The sequence below is a fragment of the Argentina anserina genome, chromosome 6 (assembly GCF_933775445.1).
Source record: "Argentina anserina chromosome 6, drPotAnse1.1, whole genome shotgun sequence".
NCBI classification, from domain to species: Eukaryota; Viridiplantae; Streptophyta; class Magnoliopsida; order Rosales; family Rosaceae; genus Argentina; species Argentina anserina.
In genome coordinates this window covers 29,513,265-29,538,443 of record NC_065877.1, presented here as the reverse complement: position 1 = coordinate 29,538,443, position 25,179 = coordinate 29,513,265, and the positions used below count along the sequence as shown (strand labels likewise).

Below are 25,179 nucleotides of genomic sequence, written 5' to 3'. Positions count from 1 at the left end.
TTAAAGGGTGTTGATTACTATATATTTCAAGTATATATGAAATGCAATTCATATGATAGACATGCATAGTTTTGATATCCAGAGTCTAGTCCTCTTTATATTCATGGTAACAAAATAATAGGAAGATTATTCTATTTTCCTCAACATCATCATATGTTGTTTTTTTTATGATCAGTTTTATAATTGATTGATTTGGAGTAAATTGGTGAAGATAATGTGTTGGCCTTCTTGTTCATTTTCTCTTCCATGTATTTTTCTATATTGATATCTCACATATAATCACTCATTGGATATTTGGATTGCCCAAATTGTGTCATTGCAGAGCTTGAGAAGTTGGGTCAAATATCAATCGACTCTGAGGTAGTTTCATATGTTTTCTAATAATTGTTTTCATGACCAAAAGTGTTGGAAATTTGAAGTATATGCAAAATGCTATTCATTTTCATTGTTATTCCGTCAGTTTTAAACTTTATTGTTCTGTAATGTCTTCTTTAATGTTATTTGAATGCCCATATAAATAACTGATATGTTATACCACATGTTTAGAACAAAAAAAATACCTTTCACTTCATTGTTCTGTCTTTTATATGTCAAGAGGTAGGTGTGTATTTTAGAAAGAACTGACTAAGTTGAGGTCATGTGCAGGTTGTTAGTATCAAAGAAGAGTTGCAGCTGATGGATGAAGAATCTTGGTGTTTATGTATTGATAGAGCGTTGGTTAAAACGTCTATAATAAACCCTGTAAAACATCATCGTTAGTATAGAATAAGCAGGGATCGTTCTTTCCGGGGAATTGAAGGGAACTCTAAACTTTTAGTGTTAACAAATAATTGGGGGTTTGAGATTGATTATTAACTACTAAAATAAAACCTAAATTACTATTTACATGATCGACTTCTCTTTAACAAATTTAAACCAAATTTATCATTACACCACATAATTACAAGTTCGAACTTATCATTCATTCTAATTCGACCAATTACATACTTTTTAGACACCAATACAATTAGAGCCTTAGGAGATCATCTAATCATGCAAGATTTCAATTAACATTTACATTGACTTAGGGCCTAATCTAAATTTGCATGCAATCGAATTCAATAACACTTAGAGTAGAAATCAAACAAGATTACATTTAAGCACCAAATCTTTGTTGGAGACATGTTTCATGTATGGCGTCACCCACCATGGTTTTACATGCAAATTTCCAGAATTTTTACCACTTTTAATCAACACAAACCGAACTTACTTAGGGCATGATTCGATTTGTGTCAATATGGTTGATGAATCTAGCACTCAAACACAATCTTAGGGATTGCATCCAACCACTAAATTCATATGCACATATCTGAAAATTATCTAAAAGTATGAGAAAGATGATTAGAACACAACAATAGAAATACAAACTCATTAATTATAAGAACATAGATTCGACATAGTCTCAAAAAAATATCAAATACAATCTGAAAATTTTAAAACATATACAAAACCAATATTTCCACATAAACAACAACTTACAATCTTTATAGACAAAGAATTGTAGATTAACACAAATAGACGAAGTCATGGAGATGAGTTGCGAGAATCACACGTTGTAGGAACCTTGGAGGTGTGTCTTCAATGGTGAAACTCGGTGGAGATGATGATGGTTTTGGGGTGGACGGCTTGGCTAATTTGTGAGGGAAGTTTATGGTGGTGTTTTGGTAGAGTTTTGGCTCTTGAATGCTAATGAGAAGTGATGATATTTGAGAGGTGAAGCCATGTATATATAGAGGAAAGATGGAGGGTTTGAAATTGCTTCTTTCTTCCTATAATAATGCCATGCTTTAATCCCTTAAATCATGGAAAGTTTTATTCCCTAAGACATGCCATGCTTTAATCCCTAAATCAAAACCTAACAATGATTCCTAGTCAAACTAGGACTCTAGACCAATTATGCGTTTTTAACTCATGTAAGCACAAAAATGCATCCAATACCGCCCAAGACTCTTACTACGACTCAATGACTCAATAGTACAACAATAAGGGCTAAACAAAGTATAAATTGAGGTAAAAACATGTTAAGAACGTCGCACAAAGTGCTCATATCAACTACCCCACACTTGGCTTTTGCTAGTCCCTTGGCAAAATAAAACTAAATAAGACACTATTGCCCCTAAATGATTGCCTCAGAATCTCAAAACACATAGTTTTCAAGTTTAAGCATTTGAATGTAAGCACATAAATTCTAAGTTTCATAAACATGCTTCATAGTATGAATAAGTAAGAAATGAGACAATAAGCACATAACATGTTTAGTCAATCCAATCCTCCTCACAAGGCATACTCTCTTCTTTTCACTCAAATTCATGGTTATCATTCACACATAAGTATATGCAAGAGAAAAGATATTAATGCATCAAATAACTTGCATATTTCAACTAATGAAAGCACTTTGTGAATAACATAGGAAAACCTCATTTAACAACTAAGTGCACAAATGGACCAAAACCATATGCTCAACTCTTGTGATCATCTCCACAAACCAAGATTTGCTCATTTTAAGAATCATTAGGATCATTAGATAAGGTAAATGTTTAGGCGTAGCTAAAGGCATGGAATATCAAGGAATCACAAAGGTAATCCTATAGACTTAGCAGAGTAAACATCATCCTTATGACACCACACACCATCAGGGGCCGAATATAACAAGTTTGGCACAATCATCATTCTAACCACAAAGTGAACATGGACAAAGGTCAAGTAAAAATTTTTAGACCTTCAATTACAACTCAACTCCAAATCACAAATGAAAAACAACATAACATTTTTTTTTCTTGCCGAGTTCATCATTCTTTTTTTTTTCTTGTTTTTTTTTCGGCAATGCTTGCTTAAAAGCTTGTTGATTTTTTTTTCAAATGTCTTCCACCCCACACTTATTTCATGTATCATCACAACATCATCTCAATAAGAATTCTGCCAAATCTATAGGACAAGGTAGAGGTAACTATACTAAGCATGGAGATAACATAGGTGATGAATAAAAGGCTCAATGTAGGCTTAAATGTGGTTCAACTAAGGGGTCCCAAACAAGGCACATATAGGGATACATGGTTGTTTGGCTAAAGTGGTGGTATTCCTAGAAATGATCCATAAATCATTTTCAAAATCAGAACATTTTATGACTTAAATGTTTCAACAATCACCAAAGTGAGTTCTAGTAAATTCTAGAGTCCATTAAAAGCTATGACACATAGTTATTGAATATGCAAAGAATAATGAGGTTCATGAATAATCACGAAATTTTAAATTACATCTCATGAAAAAAAAGTACATATAGGCTCAAAAACTCACAGGTTGTTATGGACTTTAAACTGACCAAAACATGTATGTCATAATCAATCAATCGAAATCTCATATGTTCATACCAAATCCACATCATCAATGAAACTTACAATTCAATTCGTATGAAATGCAAAACCATCATCTATGTATTTTCGAGACATAATCATTCTAGACTTTAGGGGCATCCTAAGACTCAATAAAGCAATAATTTTTATTTTTTATTTTTTTGGATTTTTTTTATCATGACACAAATAATCAATGAACTTGCAACCCTACCCCACACTTAGAAAATTACATTGTCCTCAATGTAAGCTCAATAGTAAGAATGTAATTCACATGCATAGAATAAGATCACATATCAACACATATACAAGTCAACCATAAGAGTGAAGGGATGAGAAAATTCAAACTCTCGTAGACGACTCCTCCACAGATAAAGTTGAAATGGGTTGCCTCCTATGCAGCGCTTGAGTTTTATAGTCTCTCAGCCTAGACTTTCTCATGTTCATTCTCCGTTAGGCGCATCTCTCACAATTGTCTCCTCATACGTGTGCTCCTCAAATGGCTCATAGTATGGCTTAAGTCGATGCCCATTTACCTTGAATGTCTTCCCTGTTGTATCACTTTTAATCTCAACTGCACCATGAGCAAACACGTTAGTAACAACAAATGGGCCAACCCAACGCGAACGAAGTTTTCCTGGAAACAACATAAGCCTCGAATGGAATAACAAAACTTTCTGGCCCACTTGGAACTTATTTCCTCTAATCATTTTTTCTTTTATTCTTCATTATTTTTTTCTTTTTCTTTTTATTCTTTTTTTTAATTTTTTAATTTTTTTTTATGTTACGAAATCTACAAGCGTAAAGTATTACTAAGTCTAATTGATTTTATTCACACACAATCCTAATATTTAAGGTACGTGGAGCAGAGAAGCTAACTGTGTAATGGACTGAAACAACCCCAGGTAAGGGTCTTGCTTTATCCGATATACCTTAAAAGTTAGAATATCATTTTCTTTTGAAACTATATACATCTATTTATACAAAGTTATTTTCTAAATTATAAAGCGAGGTGGACATGCGGCCTAAGTATGTTGTCTAGACACAAACTCATTCTTTTGTTTCAGAAGGCTAGATAGCTAGATTCAGAGATAGTCGCAAGGCATGACTCATTTGTTGGACACCACGGAGGCTACACCCTCGAAAAGATGTTTCCACTATCGACTCCATCACCGAGATGTATGTCAGCCTATGAGCCTCTGAGATCCAATTTTGTAAACCTTGAACCAGGGTAATGAAAATAGCATGCCCCTTACTCAGCTCGGAATAAATTTGTGTTAGACTGCTCATGTTAATAAAAGCCGCCCTCAACCCCAAGTGACCTTAAAAGGTACAAATGGAGGGTTAAGGCTAATATTAACAAAATAGACTTTATCTATTCCGTTCACTTTATAACTTACAATAAACTAAGCATAAATAAACATTTAGTTTCCTTAAAAATTATTTAAGACAAAATTAAAACATTTATCACAAAAAATATATTTAAAAAAAGTTTAATTTTTTACTGTTACCTAGTACTGTTCACATACATTTATTTTTTTATTTTTTTAAATTTACTATTTACTGTACACAAAATTTATTTTTATAAAGATAAAGTTTTTTTTACTTTTTATTTTTACAATTTATAAGTATTTTTACATTTTTACACTTACAAAAAAAAGTAAAAAAAAAATTTACAGAGATTTACTTTTTTTTTAGATGTAAAAAAAAACTTGTAATTGTTTTTACTGAATGTTACTATTCACATGAATTTATTTTTACAAATATACAATATAGTACAAAATTAACACTTCAAAGAATTGAGATTTTCTCAATTCCCCGGCAACGGCGCCAAAATGATAGAGCGTTGGTTAAAACGTCTATAATAAACCCTGTAAAACATCATCGTTAGTATAGAATAAGCAGGGATCGTTCTTTCCGGGGAATTGAAGGGAACTCTAAACTTTTAGTGTTAACAAATAATTGGGGGTTTGAGATTGATTATTAACTACTAAAATAAAACCTAAATTACTATTTACATGATCGACTTCTCTTTAACAAACTTAAACCAAATTTATCATTACACCACATAATTACAAGTTCGAACCTATCATTCATTCTAATTCGACCAATTACATACTTTTTAGACACCAATACAATTAGAGCCTTAGGAGATCATCTAATCATGCAAGATTTCAATTAACATTTAGATTGACTTAGGGCCTAATCTAAATTTGCATGCAATCGAATTCAATAACACTTAGAGTAAAAATCAAACAAGATTACATTTAAGCACCAAATCTTTGTTGGAGACATGTTTCATGTATGGCGTCACCCACCATGGTTTTACATGCAAATTTCCAGAATTTTTACCACTTTTAATCAACACAAACCGAACCTACTTAGGGCATGATTCGATTTGTGTCAATATGGTTGATGAATCTAGCACTCAAACACAATCTTAGGGATTGCATCCAACCACTAAATTCATATGCACATATCTGAAAATTATCTAAAAGTATGAGAAAGATGATTAGAACACAACAATAGAAATACAAACTCATTAATTATAAGAACATAGATTCGACATAGTCTCAAAAAAATATCAAATACAATCTGAAAATTTTAAAACAAATACAAAACCAATATTTCCACATAAACAACAACTTACAATCTTTATAGACAAAGAATTGTAGATTAACACAAATAGACGAAGCCATGGAGATGAGTTGCGAGAATCACACGTTGTAGGAACCTTGGAGGTGTGTCTTCAATGGTGAAACTCGGTGGAGATGATGATGGTTTTGGGGTGGACGGCTTGGCTAATTTGTGAGGGAAGTTTATGGTGGTGTTTTGGTAGAGTTTTGGCTCTTGAATGCTAATGAGAAGTGATGATATTTGAGAGGTGAAGCCATGTATATATAGAGGAAAGATGGAGGGTTTGAAATTGCTTCTTTCTTCCTATAATAATGCCATGCTTTAATCCCTTAAATCATGGAAAGTTTTATTCCCTAAGACATGTCATGCTTTAATCCCTAAATCATGCCATGTTTTATGCCTTTAATGATCATCTTCTATTTAATTGTTGCATGATTTAGCTCCATCTCTTTTTCTTTAATTATCTCTTCAATCAAATCTGAAAATAAGAAAATAAAATCATAAGTAAGAGATAATTAGTTTCAAAACCTAACAAGGATTCCTAGTCAAACTAGGACTCTAGACCAATTATGCGTTTTTAACTCATGTAAGCACAAAAATGCATCCAATACCGCCCAAGACTCTTACTACGACTCAATGACTCAATAGTACAACAATAAGGGCTAAACAAAGTACAAATTGAGGTAAAAACATGTTAAGAACGTCGCACAAAATGCTCATATCATGTATTGATGATTAAAGTTGTAGTTAGTATTGTAGTATAAATTTAGAATAGAGTACGTTGTACAATATTGTAATAAAAGATGCCAATTAGCACATAATTTTTTTTAATATAACTTCACAAATTTTCCACTGATATCAGTAGCATTACAATGTCACTGATATCAGTGTGAAATTTGGTGTTCACTTTACCTTGGATGAAGTGCTTCCACTGATATTTTATTAATGTGTAAAACTCTATTAGAACCTCTTATAGAGGGCACTGATAGTTTTTTAGTGGTTGCACAAGTGTTATTGCCATTACACTGATATCTGAGTCCTTTGCCCCTAATAGATACTAATTTGCATCAGTGTGCATTGGGGATAATTGTAGTAGTGCGTATTTCGTGGAGTGACTCCAGATGGCGATCGTATGAGATACCATGCTTGGGATAAGCAGGATAAATTAGAGAAACACTATAAAGGTAACTGATAAGATCATTGCTAAGGCTTTCATGTTTTGTTTAAAGACAAAGTGTCTCATAATTAAGGATCCACCTAAAAGATGATTATAAATACATCAAACAAATCCAACAAAATCTTATAGAATGTCTTGAACGAGTGGCTCGGGCTAGTGATCGTTGCCAGCAACTTGGATGGTGTGAAATGTTGTGTGGCTAGTTATTTTGAAGAAGACATCCATAGAAAGAGGAAAGTGTACTATCATTTGCAATTTGAACAAAGAAGATAAATCTCAACTCTTGTAACAAACTAATTTTGCACAAGCGCAAACTAAGCCGCATAATTTTTTTTTCAGAGATCTAAAACTAGAAAGGTGAAGTAAGCCATAAGCGCAAACGAATCATGGAAGAGACAAATGATAGAAAAAAAAACAAACTTGAAAGCCATGGATGAGGATGATTTCGAGGTTAGAATATTGAGAGATAACTAATGTTGTTACATGTTTTATGGGTAGAAACATTACCATCGACTCTTGTTCATGCGCTTAATTAGGGATTGATAGGTTGTCTCGGTCTCATGCTTGTAACTAGGCATAGTTTAGAAGAAGATGTGCTATAATTTATCATGAAGGACGCCCTTAGCTTATACCTCTTTCTTCTTCTTCTTCTTCTTTTTGAGGAAAATGAATCAAATTCTCCCGGTGGAAAATGCCATAACGACCGCAAATGATCAAGCAATAGGATGACAAGTCATGCTAAGGCCAACTTACACTAAGAAAGAAAAAAAACCAACATAAGTTCAAGCAAGAAAAGAGTCCAAAACAACGGATATAACAAAAAAAGTTCGAAAACTTAAAAACAAAAAATAATAACTTCTACGACACCAAAGAGAAACAATCCCCACAAAAACCAAGCCGAACAACAATGTGTACTTGGTTGAGTAAGTATTATCGAACCCTAATGACGAAGAAGAATCTTTCCTAGTACGAATAGGAAATCATTCTGTCTCCCCTATTTGATCCTGGCACATGGAGCCCTCGTCGCCTGTAGCCACCGAGCCAACCTCCATCCGCACAAATTCCTCCTAAATCAATGACTCAGGAGAAAACAAGTTGTAGTTAATCTTCTTAGAGAAAACAGGTTGTAGTTAATATCTTCTTTTTAAAACAGAAGATGTTTGGCTGAATTGATTCATTCTATTGATAGATGGAAAATATATGCAGACTCTACTACTTGTACAACATGTTTGCTCCATATACCCAAGAGACAAGAAAGGAAGAAAATAGTTATACAATCCTATTACAATCAAATATGTATCCTATACAAATCGAATCTATATCAACACATAATCAACTTTAATTCACTTTCCAATACAAACCTAAATGAGAAAGATATAATAGATCTGCTTTCTAACACGCCCCCTCAAGTTAGAGAGTGGATGTCTTGCACTCCTAACTTGCGAATCATAGGAACAAATATTTCTTTCCTCAAAGGTTTAGTAAGAACATCGACAAGTTGATAGGCAGAATTCACATACCTTATGGCCACTGAACCATCCAAAATTTTGTCTCTAATGTAGTGGCAATCCATCTCGATATGTGTAGTTCGCTCGTGAAATACGAGATTCGTTGTAATGTGTAGGGCTGCCTTGTTATCACAAAAGAGCAAGGCTGATTCATGAAAAGAAAGACTGAGATCTTTAAGCAAATGTCGTAGCCAAGTCAACTCACAACATGTTCCCGTCATAGCACAGTATTCCGCCTCTGCTGGAGATACATATAGTGTCTTTTGACGTTTTGATCTCCAAGAAATTAAGGAGGGTCCAAGAAAAATACAATAGCTCGTAGTGGACCTACGAGTCATGGGACAACCAGTGCAATCTGAATCACAATAAGCACGGAGTTTTAAATCACTTTAGGAGGGAAAAAAAGACATTGACCTAGTGCCTTTTTAAGGTAGCGAACAACCCGCAAAGCTGCATCCATGTGTGACTTTCGTGACTCATGCATAAATCTACTCAATACATGCACTGAATAAGTAATTTTCGGCCTTGATATGGTGAGGTAAATTAATTTACCTACCAGTCTTCTATAACATGATGCATCTTTGAGTAAATCTCCCTTGTCCGACAATTTTCAGACCATGTTCCATAGGCGTATCAGCAGGAGCTGCCCCTGATAAACCTGCATCACTGATAATCTCCAATGCATACATTCGTTGAAATATATAAATGCCATTTTTGGAACAAGAAACTTCTATACCCAGAAAAAACTTTAAGTCACCGAGATCCTTGATACGAAACTGACTGTTAAGAAAATTATTCAAAGCAGAAATAGCCATGGGATCATTACCAGTAATCAGTACGTCTTCAACATATATCAATAATGCAGTGAATGAATTTCCCTTTTTTTCGAGTGAACAATGAATAATCTGTCTTAGACTGGACATAACCAAATGATTGAATAGCAATGGAAAATTTTTCAAACCACTGCCGTAAGGCTTGCTTTAAACCATACAGAGACTTGTTGAGGCGACAAACTAAGCTCTCCCCTCGTCGCTGAAGACCAGGATGAGGGGACACATATATTTCCTCATGAAGATCACCATGTAAGAAGGCATTATTGACATCTAACTGATGAATTGACCAATTTTGAGCAGCAGCTAAAAACAACAAACAACAAACTGACACAATTTTAGCAATATGAGAAAAAGTATCATGGTAGTCAATACCTTCCATTTGTGTGAAACCTTTAGCGACCAACCGAGCTTTACACCTTTCAATAGAGCCATCTGATCGATGCTTCATTTTATAAACCCACCGACAATCAATGGGTGTTTTACCAGGTGGTAAAGTAGTAAGTGTCCAAGTGTTGTTGGCCTTCAATGCCTCCAATTCTGATTTCATTGCATCCTGCCACTTAGGATGAGTAGCAGCTTCAGCATAAGTGCGAGGCTCAAGGACCTGTGTGATCTGAGCAACAAAGGATTGATACAGTGGAGTATATGGATGATATGATAAGTAATTGCTCAGAGGATAACGAGTACCTTTCACAGAACCTAGCGCCAAGGAAGATGACGAGTTTGGGACTGTAGATTGGACCTCGGAACACACATAGTCACAGAGGAGAACAAAAGGCACATGTGTCCTGGTAGACCGACGAAGAGATGGCTCAACTTCTTGCTGAGCAATAACTTCAGGTTGAAGAACATGGACAGACTCGACTGGAATGGGTGTGACAAGAGGAGAAGAAGAGATTGTGATGGAAGTTGGATAAGAGGAACCAACCGGAATAGGATTTGATGACTGTAAGATTGGAAATTCCCGATCAGCGATGACGGGTTTTGTGGATGAAAGTCGGATTGGAGGTTTCAGATGCCTGAGGGATCGAATCAAAGGTTGGCATGTGTGTAGAGGCTGAAAGTGATCGATCGGAAGCATTGGTACACTAATTTCGTCGCTGGAAAAAGAGTCACCATTCTTTGTGTTGGAGGCACACGGGTGCGTTGGTGAACCAGCTGATTGGGTATGTGGAGTGAAAATTGGATTGGGTTGTGATGAATTTAGGCCTGGAGTGGATGATGATGAGATAGGCTGACTTGAATTTGGTTCGATACTAGAAACATATGGAAAAATATCTTCATGAAAAACCACATCGCGACTGGTAAAGATTTTATGGGTAGAAAGATCATAGAATTTATAGGCTTTTTGACCAACCAAATACCCAATGAAAATGTATTTGGCTGCCCTAGGAGCAAATTTATGTGTAATTTTGACATTTGTAGCGTATGCCAAACAACCAAAAATACGAAGGTGGTGATAAGGAAGTGGTTTGGAATAGAGACGCTCGAAAGGGGTTTGGAAAGAAAGAAGTGGGGTAGGTAAATGATTGATCACATGAGCGGCATGAAGTACACAATCTCCCCAAAACTTTGTAAGAAGATTAGCTTGAATTTTGAGTGCTCGAGCAATTTGGAGAATGTGATGATGTTTGCGCTCTACTACCCCATTTTGTTGAGGCGTATAAACACAAGAATGTTGAAAAAGAACCCCATTATCTTTGTCACGACCCCGAATTTTCAAGTGTTAAACTCAAAATTGAAACCATGAAAAACTCTAAAACAATCTCAATACATCGAAATCATCTTATAGTCACAGCGTATCGTTACTGAGTTCATAGTACATCTCAGTCGAATTGATAAACACAAACCCGGTAAGCTTTGCAGCTCGTATGAGTAAAACAACAATATAACGTGCATAGTAATACAAGAGAAAAATACTGAAAATATTTAATTATAAATGTACTCATGAGTCACATGACGGCCCATCTGGTTGTCCAATAATATCTGGAAATATAAGTGCTCATGAGAAATCGGACAACCCATCTCTTTACCCAAATACATTTATAATACGGGTACTCATGAGACACAAGTACTCATATGTTACCATCATGCAGTACGCCGTCAGACATTGGGGAACCCATCTATTATCCAATATCTAAAAATATGGGTACTCATAAGCAGGTAACTCATATGTTACCCCTAATGCAGTACACCGGCCGACAGACTAGAGCTATAACTAAAACGTAACTGTCGCGCGGCCAAGGCTAGGTTCCGACATGCCAACACGTCCGAAGATAAAAAAACGTTTTAACATAACTCAAGTTAAAACCATGTACAATAAATTCCTCACATGTTATTGTACAAAAAGACAAGCGATTCATGCTCAAATAAAATAAATATTAGTGCTATAAATAAACTCATTTGGAAATATGAATATGACAGTATATAGTATAGCAACTCATATATAGATATCGTATTTACCATTTATACACATACACAACCCACTATACTATATACGTATCATAGTTCGGTCTTTTAAACAAAGCGTAAATAATGAATCACTACAAAGGGTAAACTTGTCATAGTGAGATTTACTTACCTTATTTTCCTGAGCGTAATTTCCACAATACCGAAAGCAAATTCTTCACTTGTTTTGTCGATCACCTAGTTATATAAAAAGCAATTAGAAACATTACGTAAAACCTCGAATGCTGAATCAGTACTACTGTTTACTGTTAAGCAATTTACGATTTTTACGTAATTACTGTTCGCGTAAATATTGTTCACGTATTACTGTTCATGTATGTACTGTTTACATATTATTGTTCCAATAAATACCATTCACCGATTTACTATTTCAGAAATTTACTTTTACAATTACTGAACAAAATTTACTTTTTACATTTACTGTACAAAATTACTTTTTACAAAATTTATTGTTCGGAATCACTAGGAGAGAGAGAAGAGGGATGCGGGGTGAGAGAGAGAAACCCAATCTTCTAAAAATTCCTTTTTATAACTTTTTCTAAAATCGGAAACTAACTTTCGTCGGTAATAACTTTCACATATGACGCCCGATTAGAATGCGTGATATGTTCACGAATGTATCGACGAGCTCTACAACTTTCGTGAAGGAATTTTTCAGAAAGGAGTGACAGAGTAAAAGTTGATTCCGGCGTCGCGGAAACGTAACGTTTTTCCAATTTAGATTTCCGAAGACGGTTCTGTTTTTTATTTAACATCGTCGTGAAGCAAAAAATGTGATGTATTAAATTTTGTAAGTTTATTAATTTCTAAGAATTCATACAAATTGAACCCGAGAAATCGGGTTATTACAATCTTTGAAATAAGTTCGAAGAGAAAGAAATTTAGAACCATTATCACTATGAAACTTTTTATTTTGGACGAGAATTGAGTGGATGCAAATGAAAAGAATTGCTTCACCAAAGATTGGGTTTCATCCTTATGTTGCATCAAGAAAACCCAAGTGAATCGAGAATAATCATCTACAAGAGTAAGGAAATAATGAGCACCAAAAATAGCACGATCTTTGTAAGGACCCCAAATATCACCATGAGTAAGATCAAAAAGACTAACGGACGAGATTGAACCGGAACCAAAGGGAAGACAATGTTGTTTTGCTAATGGGCAAACATCACATACATGATTATCAGAATTGAGAGATGTATTCAAAGAGTGTTTGGCTATATACTCTAGGGGTCGAGATCCAACATGGCCTAAACGATGATGCCACAAACTAGCAGAGGACACGGTAAGATGACAAGCAGATTGGATAGGTGGTGAGTGATTTGGTTTTAACTTATTTTTATTTGTCGTCAGTGTCATTAAATAGTAAAGACTATTGCGTTGTTTTCCCAAACCAATCACCTCCCTCGAAACTAGATCATGTAAAATACACCAATAAGGAAAGAAGGTTACCGAACAATTCAATCCCCTTGTGAGTCGACTAATAGACATTAAATCAACTTTAAACTTCGAAATACATAGCACATCATGAAGAATGAAATGAGAACTCAAGGGTATTGATCATGTTGAAGATATTGGCGTCTTTACTCCATTCGGCAACAAGAAAGAAATCATTGAACCATTTTTATTGCAAGACAACTTATATGATAACGAAACTATATGGTCAGTAGCACCGCTGTCAATGATCCATTTCTGTGATGATATTGGGGATAAACCAAGCTGATTCTTGGTGAAGGTGCCTGAAGACCTTTTGAAAAGACCTTGGTCATTGTGGCCTTCTGAATTGATTAAATATTTGCTGAAAAACAATATAACATTTATGGATCACCAATCAAGGTGAGAGGGCTGCACGAAAGGTAAAACAAATGATAGGAGCGGCTGCACGAGAGATAAAAAACAGTAAGAAGAAGATAATAGAGTCAGGATATTACTCCTGCTCTAATACCATAAAAAAGAAGATGTTTGGCTGAATTGATTCATTTTATTGATAGATAGCAAGTATATACAGACTCTATTACTTGTACAACACATTTGCTCGATATACCCAAGAGACAAGAAATGAAGAAAATAACTATACAATCCTATTACAATCAAATCTGTATCCTATACAAATCGAATCCATATCAGCACATAATCAATTTTAATTCATTTTCCACTACAAATCTAAATGACAAAGATATGATAGATCTGCTTTCTAATAATCAATATGGATGCCTCTTGGACACCTGATGGAGCATGCATTGCTGCGATTGCTCGATCGTCTACGGGCTCTGTTCTTTCTGGGATGTGTTCCCAGGTTTTGGCTCCATCTCATTTGGTTGCAGAGGCTCTGGCCGCTCGCCTTGGGGTTCAATTGGTTCTTTCTCTTCCCTCTTCTCACTTTATTTTCGAAATAGACTCTCTACAACTGGTTAGGACTCTCACATCCTCCACTCAATCTCCAGACTGGTCTGTGGTGCCTCTGGTGGATCACATTCAGAGCTTAACAGTTGGTTTTGTGCTCTTTTAGATGGGTTTGGACCAGCCGACTTGCTAATAAGGTGGCCAATCATCTTGCTTTTTTAGCTCGACAGAGGAAGTGTCCAGCTGACTGGTGTCAGTTTCCATCTTCCTCTCTTCATATTTTGCTTTCTCTTGATGTATCTATGCAGTGTGTTTAGTTTCCCGGTTTTTAATAAATTTCCTCAAGTTCAAAAAAACTTATTAGATCTTTGGATTTATTATTATTACAGGCCCAAGGCGGCAAGGCCAGTATCCATGCAAAGCTCATTCCTTGTCAAACCCAAAAAGTCTATTAGAAAACAAGAAAAAAATATTTATTCAAAATATCCACCCGTTAATCAAAAATAAAAGCTGTCCACTATTAATGTATACCAAAAACAGATAAACACATCCAAAATAAGGCTCCTAAAATGATAGCTTCATGTACTTAGCACATGTCCAGTTGCTCTAGGGTTGCCGTATATGAAAATTTGCTCCAAAGAACTGCCTTCGATCGCTCATTGTGAGAATGAAGCTTAGAAGAGTGTCTTTCAAACCAGTTGTAGTAGTACCAATGTTTTAAAAAACGCGCCTGAGGCTCGCCTCAAGGCGTAAAAGGCGCAAGGCGCAAGGCGTACGCTAAAAGGCCTTAGCCTTAGTTGTCTAGGCACCGAGGCGCGAAAGGTGCACACCAAGGCACAAAAGGCGTTTTAAGACGCGAAAGGCGAATGCCTCAAAAAGAATTTCTGTTTTTTTTTAGTTCAAGAATTTTTTTTTGAATAGACAATTTTTTATTTAAAAAACTATTTTTTATAGGTCTTTTAGGTTTTCAGATTGAGACTTTAGAAAGACCACCTCTACCAATCCATTCTACCAAATCTATGTTGGTGTTGGAGATGATGTTGTTGGATGTGTCGTTTGAGGTGATGATGATGGTGATGGTGACATTTGAATGATGATTTAAATTGTGATATTCTAATTGATGATGATGACAATTTTGAAGCTTGAAGCTAGTACAAACATTGTTCTTATTTTTTTTAAATATATTTCAAGACTAGTTAGTATTTTAATATATAGATTTATGTTATGCAAGATGATTTGATTAATTACATTGTTTTGATATGTATTTGTTATGAAGGAATAACCATTTATCATATCTATTTTAATTACATTCTTACTAGCTAGCTAGTAGAGGATCGAGTAGTATTAATTACAGCGCAAACTAAGAGCTAGAGTACTGATGGCCCGAATACATACTTAATACATTCAGTCATTTCAGTGCTGCTATATATGTATTTAAATTGCTCCTCCTTCATGGGTCTTTCTTCTGACTAAATGAGGGAGCTAAGTCCTGCAACCAAGTATAGTCATGAGGAACATGTAGCTGGTGCTGCTGTTGATTTTGATGAAGAGTACTCATGAGATTTGAGTATAACATGGAACTTGCTGGATCATGATGATGAGCTTGCAGTTGAAATTGGTTGTTATTGACTGGAGTAAGCAGCTGGGCTATCAATTCGTGTGGAAATGTTGAGGATCCGTTGTTACTATTCCCGAAGCCTCCCGATGCAGCTGATGCCAAAAAGGAAGGTGTCAACATTCCAACAGCATTGATACTGCCTCGAAGTGTCGCTGGACATTGATGGTTGTGCTGCCCCTCATATGTTGTGATCACAATCGCCGGATCCTGCAACGATCTCTCCACACGTTTCTTTACATTGCATTTCTGAGTAGTGCATCTGTAATAACTTCTGAGAATTTAAAAGCTCAATGAGATCACCAATAATTACATTAAACCCTATTCAAGAATTTACTGTAACTTAATTAGTTTCTGTCATTGTATCAGTATCACAGATTGAGATAGAAATAAAGAACACGTATTTATATGCAATGAAGAACAAACAAAAGCTATAGTTAGTGTTCGTAAACATGTATAGGAAAGCTACTTAAATAGTTGGGAATTATTTGAAGGCCATGCATGGTAACATGAAAATTGATTGATAATTGACTTCAACACAGTAATCAGATAGTGGTTATTGACAAATTTGAGACTAGTTATATCGCTGTATTTAAGGATGTAGTTAACGAAAGCAAATTAAACCAATGAAAAATTAACCTAGGATAGGGGCTATTCTTGACTGCCTTCTGTCCGTACTTTCTCCATCTGTAACCATCTTCAAGGTGATCAATTTCACTCTTGGTCAAGAAGGCAAACCGCGGTTCTCTCTGCTTTTTCTCTTTCTTTTTTGCCTTGTTCCTGTTACATAACGAGCTCTTCAGTCAATAAGCAACTGGATCAAAAATTAAGAAAAGTAAAGACATTATGCCCTACATTTCCATTCCAAATTAAAATGACTAGCTATATACGTTAGGGTTCTTCTACATAGCAAATAAGAGGAAGGGAGCCCAGATCTCTGTGACTCATGCGAGGTAACCCAATTAAGTCATACATATGACTGATATGATCTGCCCGTTGAAAACATAAGGGCAAAATTCATTAATTAAAAAGTTCAATTTCTCAGACGTTATAATATATGTAAGACTTTGAACTTTGAAGTATACCTTACTAGATCAAGACAAAACTTTATTCAAGCTATCCCTATTGATTATTCCATATACCAAGAGGGGAATGGAGAGGTTCCTTAAATTTAGCTCAATATTTCACCTTTACCATGAATCTAGCAAGAAAGAAGCGAAGAACCAAAAGAAAACTTACACTTGCTTTGACTTGTCTTCATGATCTCCTGGAGCTTCTTCAGACTGTACTACCTGCGGTTGCTTATCTTTCTTGCTGATTTTATCTGAATCTTGATCATTTTCATGCTCATGGCGAGCCGTACCAGCTTCATTAGATGAAGTTGATATGGATGAGTTCGGTGTGGACGGGTTTTGATATCCTACACCAGCCGCTGCAGCCTTGTTGATCAAATGATCCCCCTGATCTAACAGCGGTGAAGAAATGACTTCAGATGATGAACATGAAATATCAAAGGCTTTTGAGAGGGTGGTGTAGTCCATTGACCCATTTAAGCAGTCGGCGAAGCTCATTAGATACGAAGGATCGGATTCAAAACCATGTAGGTTTTGAGTTTGGGGTTCTGCTACTGGTGTTTGAGGAATATTGTATATGGAACTAGAGCCATAATTGAAGACTGGAAAGCTTGACCTGTCGATTTCGTGGGGATTGTAATCAAAAGGGTCATACTGCAGGTAAGGGATTTTCTTTTCATTTGACATGGAAGATGATATACAGAGGCCGGAAGAAGAGAAAGAAGAAAGGAGGAGAAAGAGGACTTTGTGAGAGATGGGACTAAGATTCTCTGTTCTTTGAGAGAAAATGAGCTTTAGGTTAGATCTTTAGCTTTCCGAGAGAGAGAGAGAGAGAGAGAGAGAGAGACTGATCTATAGGATGGGACGTCGGTAGCTAGCTTAATTTGGCTGTCTAGCACACTTCCCTTTTGCTACTTGTGTTTCGAAACTCATTAATGTGGGCAAATACGCCCCAAAACTCCAAATTAACCCAAGCTCATCCTCAACCTAATATATGCATGTTTTCTTAAAGAAACGCATAGTTTGCATTTTTGGATATCACTTTCCTTCATATTAGTAACTGGATGCAATTTTAGATCTCTGAAAATTTGGTAGCGATCGACAAGGCCAAGTCGACGTAATGAACAGTGATTTTTCTAAAGATAGTACGTACTATTATTCAGTATATACTAGTGAGCGTTTAGATCTATGAAACTAAGTGTACATAGTGTATATATCTCTTAGACATGATTGTAGATGAATTTAACTCAAACACAGCTATTAATTTATAACCATTAATTATAGAAGTACCTTTTTTTTAGAATAAGAACGTTTCATTGATATATAAGATGCATACAACAATTGAATATATTAGAAAGCTATAAGTATGGGAATGTCAAGAAAGACAATCCACAATCTGATAAGAAAGTCAAGAAATAAAAGCGTGAGTGTGCTGCCTGAAACTTTCACCAAATACAAACTTATAACAATAAAATGGAAGAAGTGGGAGGATGTCTTTCACTCTTTCTCAAGCCTAAAATATGGTGGCCTCGTTAAAACCTTGTTTGGATAAAACCCTATGGACAAAACTCCGAACCAAGAAAAGAGTACCACCGACTAAAATATATAATAACTTTAAGCCATTGAGTGGATCATACCCAAGGGCAAGCTGCTCCACTTCAATGACGTGGGATCAGTAACAAGTCCCCCTTTCCGCGAAAGAAGGGGTAGTTACTCCTCTGCAATTGTAGAGCAAAAATGTGTTGTTTCAACAGCCTCTCGCTGGAGTTAGGAAAAATAACTGTCGTTGAACTTCTCCAACCATTGCGAAACATCAAACTAGCCACAATGGGTTGAGCATTTGAAGGAACCAAGACCTAAACCCTCTCATTATTCTTGACAAGTGAAAACTGTCTAGCTGCAAGACATTAAAGAGCAGAGCTTGTTGGGAGGCAACCCAACCCTCTACCCCTTTCATTATTTTCACATTTTGTTTCTTTTAATGTGTTTTGTCTGTGTATATCGAATTGACAAGAAAAGCAAAGCCAAAACTTCAAATTTGTGCCAAAACAGAATTCTGGCAGTACAAATTTAAAACTTTAGAAGGATCTTGATCGAAGTGATGGTCCAATCTTTGGAAAATTTAAACCATTATTTTCAGTTTAATCTGAATATTAGTATATATTCATATAACTTAGGAGTGCTCTATTCTAGAATTTTAATTCAAGCGTTACTACTTTCTAGTCTTTCGATTGATTGTGGAATGGTATACGTACCGTGATGTGTAAATTAAAGTTTTGATCCGAATTAGTATATTTTTTAACATGCATTCTTATTTAACTAAGTTGGTTTCTCTACATATTTAACCACGTACCAGTTGTTCTGATCTTGGTTAGGTACACACAGAGAAAACAATGGAAAACCTTGATATATGGAGAGGTTAATTTCATGGGAACAGAAATTTTGGTGAAGCCTGTCACAACTCCGAAATTTCGAGTGATAAAACTCGAAATCGAAGCAAAGGTAAATGTATTGATGACATTTAAAGGTAAATGTACTCGTAAAATACTGGACGGCCCATCTGGTTGTCCAATAACATCTGAAAATATAAGTACTCATAAAACATTGGGCAACCCATCTGTTTGCCCAAATTACATTTAAAATACGGGTACTCATGAGACCCAGGTACTCATATGTTATCCCTCATGTAGTACGCCGACAGATAATGGGCAACCCATCTGTTACCCAATATCACACAAAAATATAGGTACTCATGAGACCTAGGAAACCCATTTGTTACCCCTCATGCAGTACACCGGCAGATAGACTAGAGCTCTAACTGAATCGTAACAGACACCCCGCCAAGGCTCGGTTCCTACTACTGCCAACCACGTCCGAAGACCAAAAAACGTTTTAACAAGACTCAATGTTAAAACCGCGTACAATATAGCAATCAACACATGTTTATTGTACGACAACCAAGCGACTCTTGCTCAATAATATAAATATAGTTGTCATAGTACAAACTCATATGGAAATAAGAACGTAATAGTATAGCATGATAAACTACTATACTGTTACTCACCTTATTGCATGTGTGCAACTTCCACGACGCTAAAAGTAATTCTCTCACTCGTCTCGTCGGTCAGCTAATGGCATGATAAATTGCTTAGAAAACGATACGTAAAATTCACCGACGAAGACGCATTACCACTGTTCATAATTTATTGTTCATGAAACACAGTTCACGAAACACTGTTCATGAAACATTGTTCACGACGGCGCGTGGAGCTCATGCCCGACCTTGTAGCAGCCGCGCGTGGGCCTCACGCGCCACCTCAGTCCACCGCGCGTGGTGCTCACACGCCACACACACGACCGCGCGTGAGCTTGCCTGCACCCACCCACTTCTCACCTGCTTGCTCCCACGTGCCGCCCTAACTCCTCCTCCTCCGAACATCATCAAAACACAATACAATCAACACCAAAATTGTAGATTACACAGAGAGAGATGTTTTCGTACCTATATCGGACCCTAGAACAGCCGGGAAGTCGCCAGTGAAGCTCAAGATGCCGACGGTGGTTGAATTCGTGGAGGACGAAGTGGCGGCGCGATTTGAGCTCCAAGTCACTTGCAGGTGGAACCGGAGGTGAGGATTAGCGGAGGAAAGTTAGCCCCGAGCTCTTGCGATGCCGCTTTGTCGATGCAGCGACTATCCTCTCTCGGTGGCGCTGCGTCATGGCGCAGGGTGGTTCGCCGGTGCCGTAGATCGTCGTGGCTCGGCCGTGCGGTCCCAACGACACCGGCGGTGTTGTGCACGGTGGCCGGATGAGGGAGATCGTCGGAGAGTGGAGCGGCGATGGGAGAGAAAGAATTGGGGGGGAGGAGAGAGAAACCGGAGAGAGTTTTTGATTTTTTTGGAAAGTTTCCAAAAAAAAGTCCTTTTATAACATTCTAAAATCGGAAACCAACTTCCGTCGATAATAACTTTCACATACGACGTTTGATTAAGGTGCGCCACACGTCCATGAACTCGTATCGACCAGCTCTATAAATTCCGTGAAAAAAGTTTTTAGAGACGAACGACGAAATGAAAGTCGACTCGAGTCACTGAAACTGTAACGTTTTTCGATTTAAATTTCCGAAATCGGTTCCGTTTCATCTGACATTGATAAGAAGAACGAAAAATTCAATTTTTATTCAAATTCCAAATTTAATAATCTACAAAAAAAATTACAAATCAAATCCGAAAATTCGGGTATTACAAAGCCAGGATAAGGTTGGAAGAGAATCATGAAGCTCTGCGATAAGAGATAGCATATCGGAAAGAACGAGAGAATGATGAGAAAGTCTCCCTGGTTTCATTGAAGAAAGATCAACTGCGTTTGCAAGTGTGTAGGGTCTGCTGGTTTGGTGGCCTGGGCCATCCAGCAATGTCCTACTTTGCGGACTTACGGTGGTCTCCAAGAGCTTACACGTGTTTAGGGTTTGGCACCGTCATTTTGACCGTAGCACGTGGGAGAAATTATGTTCCTTCTCCACGCCGATGTCGTGCTGACTGGGCGTTGCCGTCATCTCCGTTACAAAACCTTCATATGTTCTGGCTTCCTTTTTCTTCGATCTTATTCGGTCAAACGCATCAAACTGCAAAGTTGGTCAAATACCAACTTCACATCCTTGTCATGTTGAAAACCGATTTATGTTTTTCTTTTCATCAATTATATTTTCTTCGAAGGATTGATGGAATTCTAAAGCAGGCATGCTAATTAACCTATTTAGAAATGGCATGAATACATTATGGAATATTTTGGTATTATGAAGCTTGATTTTTCTATACAATGCAGTTGTGTATGATGTAAACAAGTTGAAGTTAATCGATCAATAACCTTCTATCTATTTTCTTACTGAGTCAGAGAAACAGAACTTATATTCTGCTAACATTGAACCATGTACCACAATACGATCGATATAATCAACTTCATATATATATTATCAATGAAATTTGAGATGATTTAAAGTTTAAACTACTTATTTACAGGCATGGTGTGCAATACAATTTTGTCTTCCAAGTTTAAATGAAAACGATTAAACAGCATGCGTTTTCCCACAGTATTGCTATCCTTTTTGTATTAATACAATGGAATACAATATTGCTGTCTTTTACGCGGTTCTGTTTGTGTCGTTCGGGTACGTGTATGATAATCGTAATCATGCCAGCTAGTAGTCCATATAATTCCATATAGACTATCCGATCAAATTGGTTTCTGATTATATTTATAGATGCTGTCAATCATGTGGAAACTAAATGATTTAGCCAATATTGATTTTGGTACGTAATTTTGCCACGGGCAAGTGATCTGTACAAGAAACTGTCGTGTCAAATTGATCTCAACGATCTTGTTGATGCAGAAGTAGAGATGTCATATAAGAATAGCATAATCGATCTCATAAGTGTCAAAGAGGTCATGATGAAAAAGAAAAATAATAGATTCGAAGATGTAATTTGCATCTATGATCGATAAACAATATCAGAAGTACTGAGGCAATTAAGTAATTGTGATAGATCAGCAGCTTCCAATGGAAAAGGTTGGTTAATAATTGAGAATATTATGTGATCTGATCGATCTTGATGCCATGGGAATATTTGAGTGCATGGTGTGGCTTTTGATAGGAGGAGCATATATATATGCAAAAATCCTAAAAGGAAACCATAATAATTAAAATCCAAGAAGGAATGAAGCTAGATAGAGGAAGCTTGATATTGTTGACATTGTTGTGTCCTTTGTAAATGTTAAAAGGGGTATGCGATCTGTATCTGACTATATAGTAACAATGGCATGCATTGGAGTTTCGGTCAATGGAGAACAGGCTATTGTTAGGTCTAGGTAGTTACAATCAATCATGAAGAAATAGACAAGTAAGTATACGACTATACGTGAAGTATTTAGTAAATTAAGCCACCTAATTTTTATGGCTGATCTTGGAGATATAGTGTATAGCTCTGCATTCTTATTAATAGTTTGATTTAAGTAATACAATATCTTAGCATTTTAGTGTCATTAGGTAAGAATTACTGAATTAGTCATGACATACGCAGTAATTTGTATGTTGATGCTGCAAATTTCTTTGGTTGGTTTAATTTGTTGGTTTCTAGCTTCACTTAACTTCATGTGATGAATGAGAATTCTTATATATACCAGCTGCCAACTAAAAGAACAAAATTGATGCTGCAATTAATTTAGATGATCAGAACCTTCAGCTGCATTAAGTTTCCGGGATATATTAATACTTCAGCGGGCCAAAAAAAATTTAAGCTACAACCATTGTCTTGGAGATTGTTAGGGTTTAGAGCTGGTTAACGATCACGCATTACTGCATGTACATAATGATCGAACAAAATGAACATGCACCAGCATATTCGATTAATTAGTTATAGCGTACATGTTTGACTCGAGGTCGATCGATCATATATATATATATATATATATATATATATATATGTATGTATGCATGTGTACAAGTGGTAAGCTCACCGTTTTAGTTAATGTTAGGCAAATGATCATTTTAACTTCTAGTACTATTTCACTAATTCTACATATAGATCACTAAGCTACCCAGATCAAAAGCATAGCAGTACTAATTATGTACTATATATATATATATGTATATATGTATATATGTATATATATATATATATATATATTACTTAGAATGACCTAATAAACAGAAGCTGTTAATTTATTGCCTAACTAACTAGTTTACAGATATATGTCACAAAGTGGTTGGTGTTGTCATGTTGACATTCTTTCTGGATCGAGTTGGGTTTTATACTGCTAACTGTAGCTACTAATTCTTAATATATTATTGATGCATTTTTCATATATGATCATTACTTGACTATGTGCGATACTGTGGAAAATTTCGAGTTCAAATGTGAAAGGAGTTCAGAACAGCTCTATGGATTCTTCTTAAAGTCAGAAGCATTCTTGACTGCAAATCCAACCACTAAAGTGTCTAGACTGAAAGGGAATCTATTCAACCTTAACTTAATTATGCCACTACAGATCTAAACTACCAATGAATTAAATATGTACACAATAAATTGTGTTCCTGCTTGATCTGTTCCACCAATGGATTTAGATATTAAAGATGAAAGGGAAAGATGATGATAATGTTTCTGCATATATATAGCAAACAAGTCTTGACATAAGAATCAACAATAGATCAATTTTATTGAAAGTTGACTAGCCCTATATGTATCTTTGTATATGTGCTCAAATGGTCAGACTTGCTTAAATAAATCACAGCCTTTTGTAGCATTCAAACAAAGAAAGGAGCTATTTGATTCCACAGTGTTTACTTTTATGTGATGAATTCAGTTTAGATGGAGACAGAAAGAAGCAAAATTGACTTAGCGCGTTTATGAAAAATGTTTATTAATTAACATTGTAGTGTTGGTTTGCAACAACATTCTAGAACATCTGGTTATGGAGGAAATAAATAAAGGAGAGAATTAAATTATGTCTAAAGAGAAAAGAATGAAAGACAATAAGAGGAGATGAAAACAAGCACAAATAAAAAAGGGCAAATGGTACGTTTTTCATATTTTGAATCGGCTTATACAAATGAACAGCAATTGTAGGTACTTCAAGAATGCGAGCGAAAGAAAGATTAAAGTACACAAGAGAAAACAAAGTACGTACATTATATTTGACTAAAAAGCAAAAAAGATGTCAATTATAGAGGAATGTACTCTTCTGTCTCTTCATATATAGTTCGTAAAATTGAGCTTAGTAGAACCTTCATTGTCTAATTTTCATCAATCAAATAACAAATCTATCATATAGAGTCGAATATCCATAAGAACCAGTCATCACAGTCTTTACTTTATGTTATTTTTATAACTAGCTAGCTAGCTAGGGTTTACTTGCTTGTGACTTGTGAGGAACTCGTCATTCCGAAATTTGCGTACAAAATGACAAGACTAAATAACTATACATATTTTGATATAAGCTTTTGATTGGTACAGCCACTAATTAAATGTTACATATTAACGCCTTCACAGGTTATCTAGGTAGCTAGCAGATAGCAATTTAAAATTTTGTATACGTACATATCATGATCTACGTGAAGAAAGTACGTACACGTACAGATTGGA

General features: G+C 35.8%; 1 protein-coding gene across 1 annotated transcript; it reads right to left on the bottom strand.

Annotated features, from left to right (window-relative positions):
• Window positions 1–15,692: 15,692 nt before the first annotated feature.
• On the bottom strand, window positions 15,693–17,924 carry LOC126799079 (WRKY transcription factor 71-like). The gene is made up of 3 exons (XM_050526195.1): window positions 17,208–17,924; window positions 16,608–16,748; window positions 15,693–16,242 (listed from the first exon to the last, which is right to left on the bottom strand). The coding sequence occupies exons 1-3, from the start codon at window positions 17,726–17,728 to the stop codon at window positions 15,804–15,806; spliced, it is 1,101 nt and encodes a 366-aa protein (XP_050382152.1). The 5' UTR covers window positions 17,729–17,924; the 3' UTR covers window positions 15,693–15,803.
• Window positions 17,925–25,179: the final 7,255 nt, after the last annotated feature.

Coding starts and splice junctions, on each gene's coding strand:
- LOC126799079 (XM_050526195.1), bottom strand. CDS start 17,728: ATGTCAAATGAAAAGAAAATCCCTTACCTGCAGTATGACCCTTTTGAT. Junction 16,749..17,207: donor GAAGACAAGTCAAAGCAAGT/GTAAGTTTTCTT, acceptor GTTATGTAACAG/GAACAAGGCAAAAAAGAAAG. Junction 16,243..16,607: donor AAGAATAGCCCCTATCCTAG/GTTAATTTTTCA, acceptor TTAAATTCTCAG/AAGTTATTACAGATGCACTA.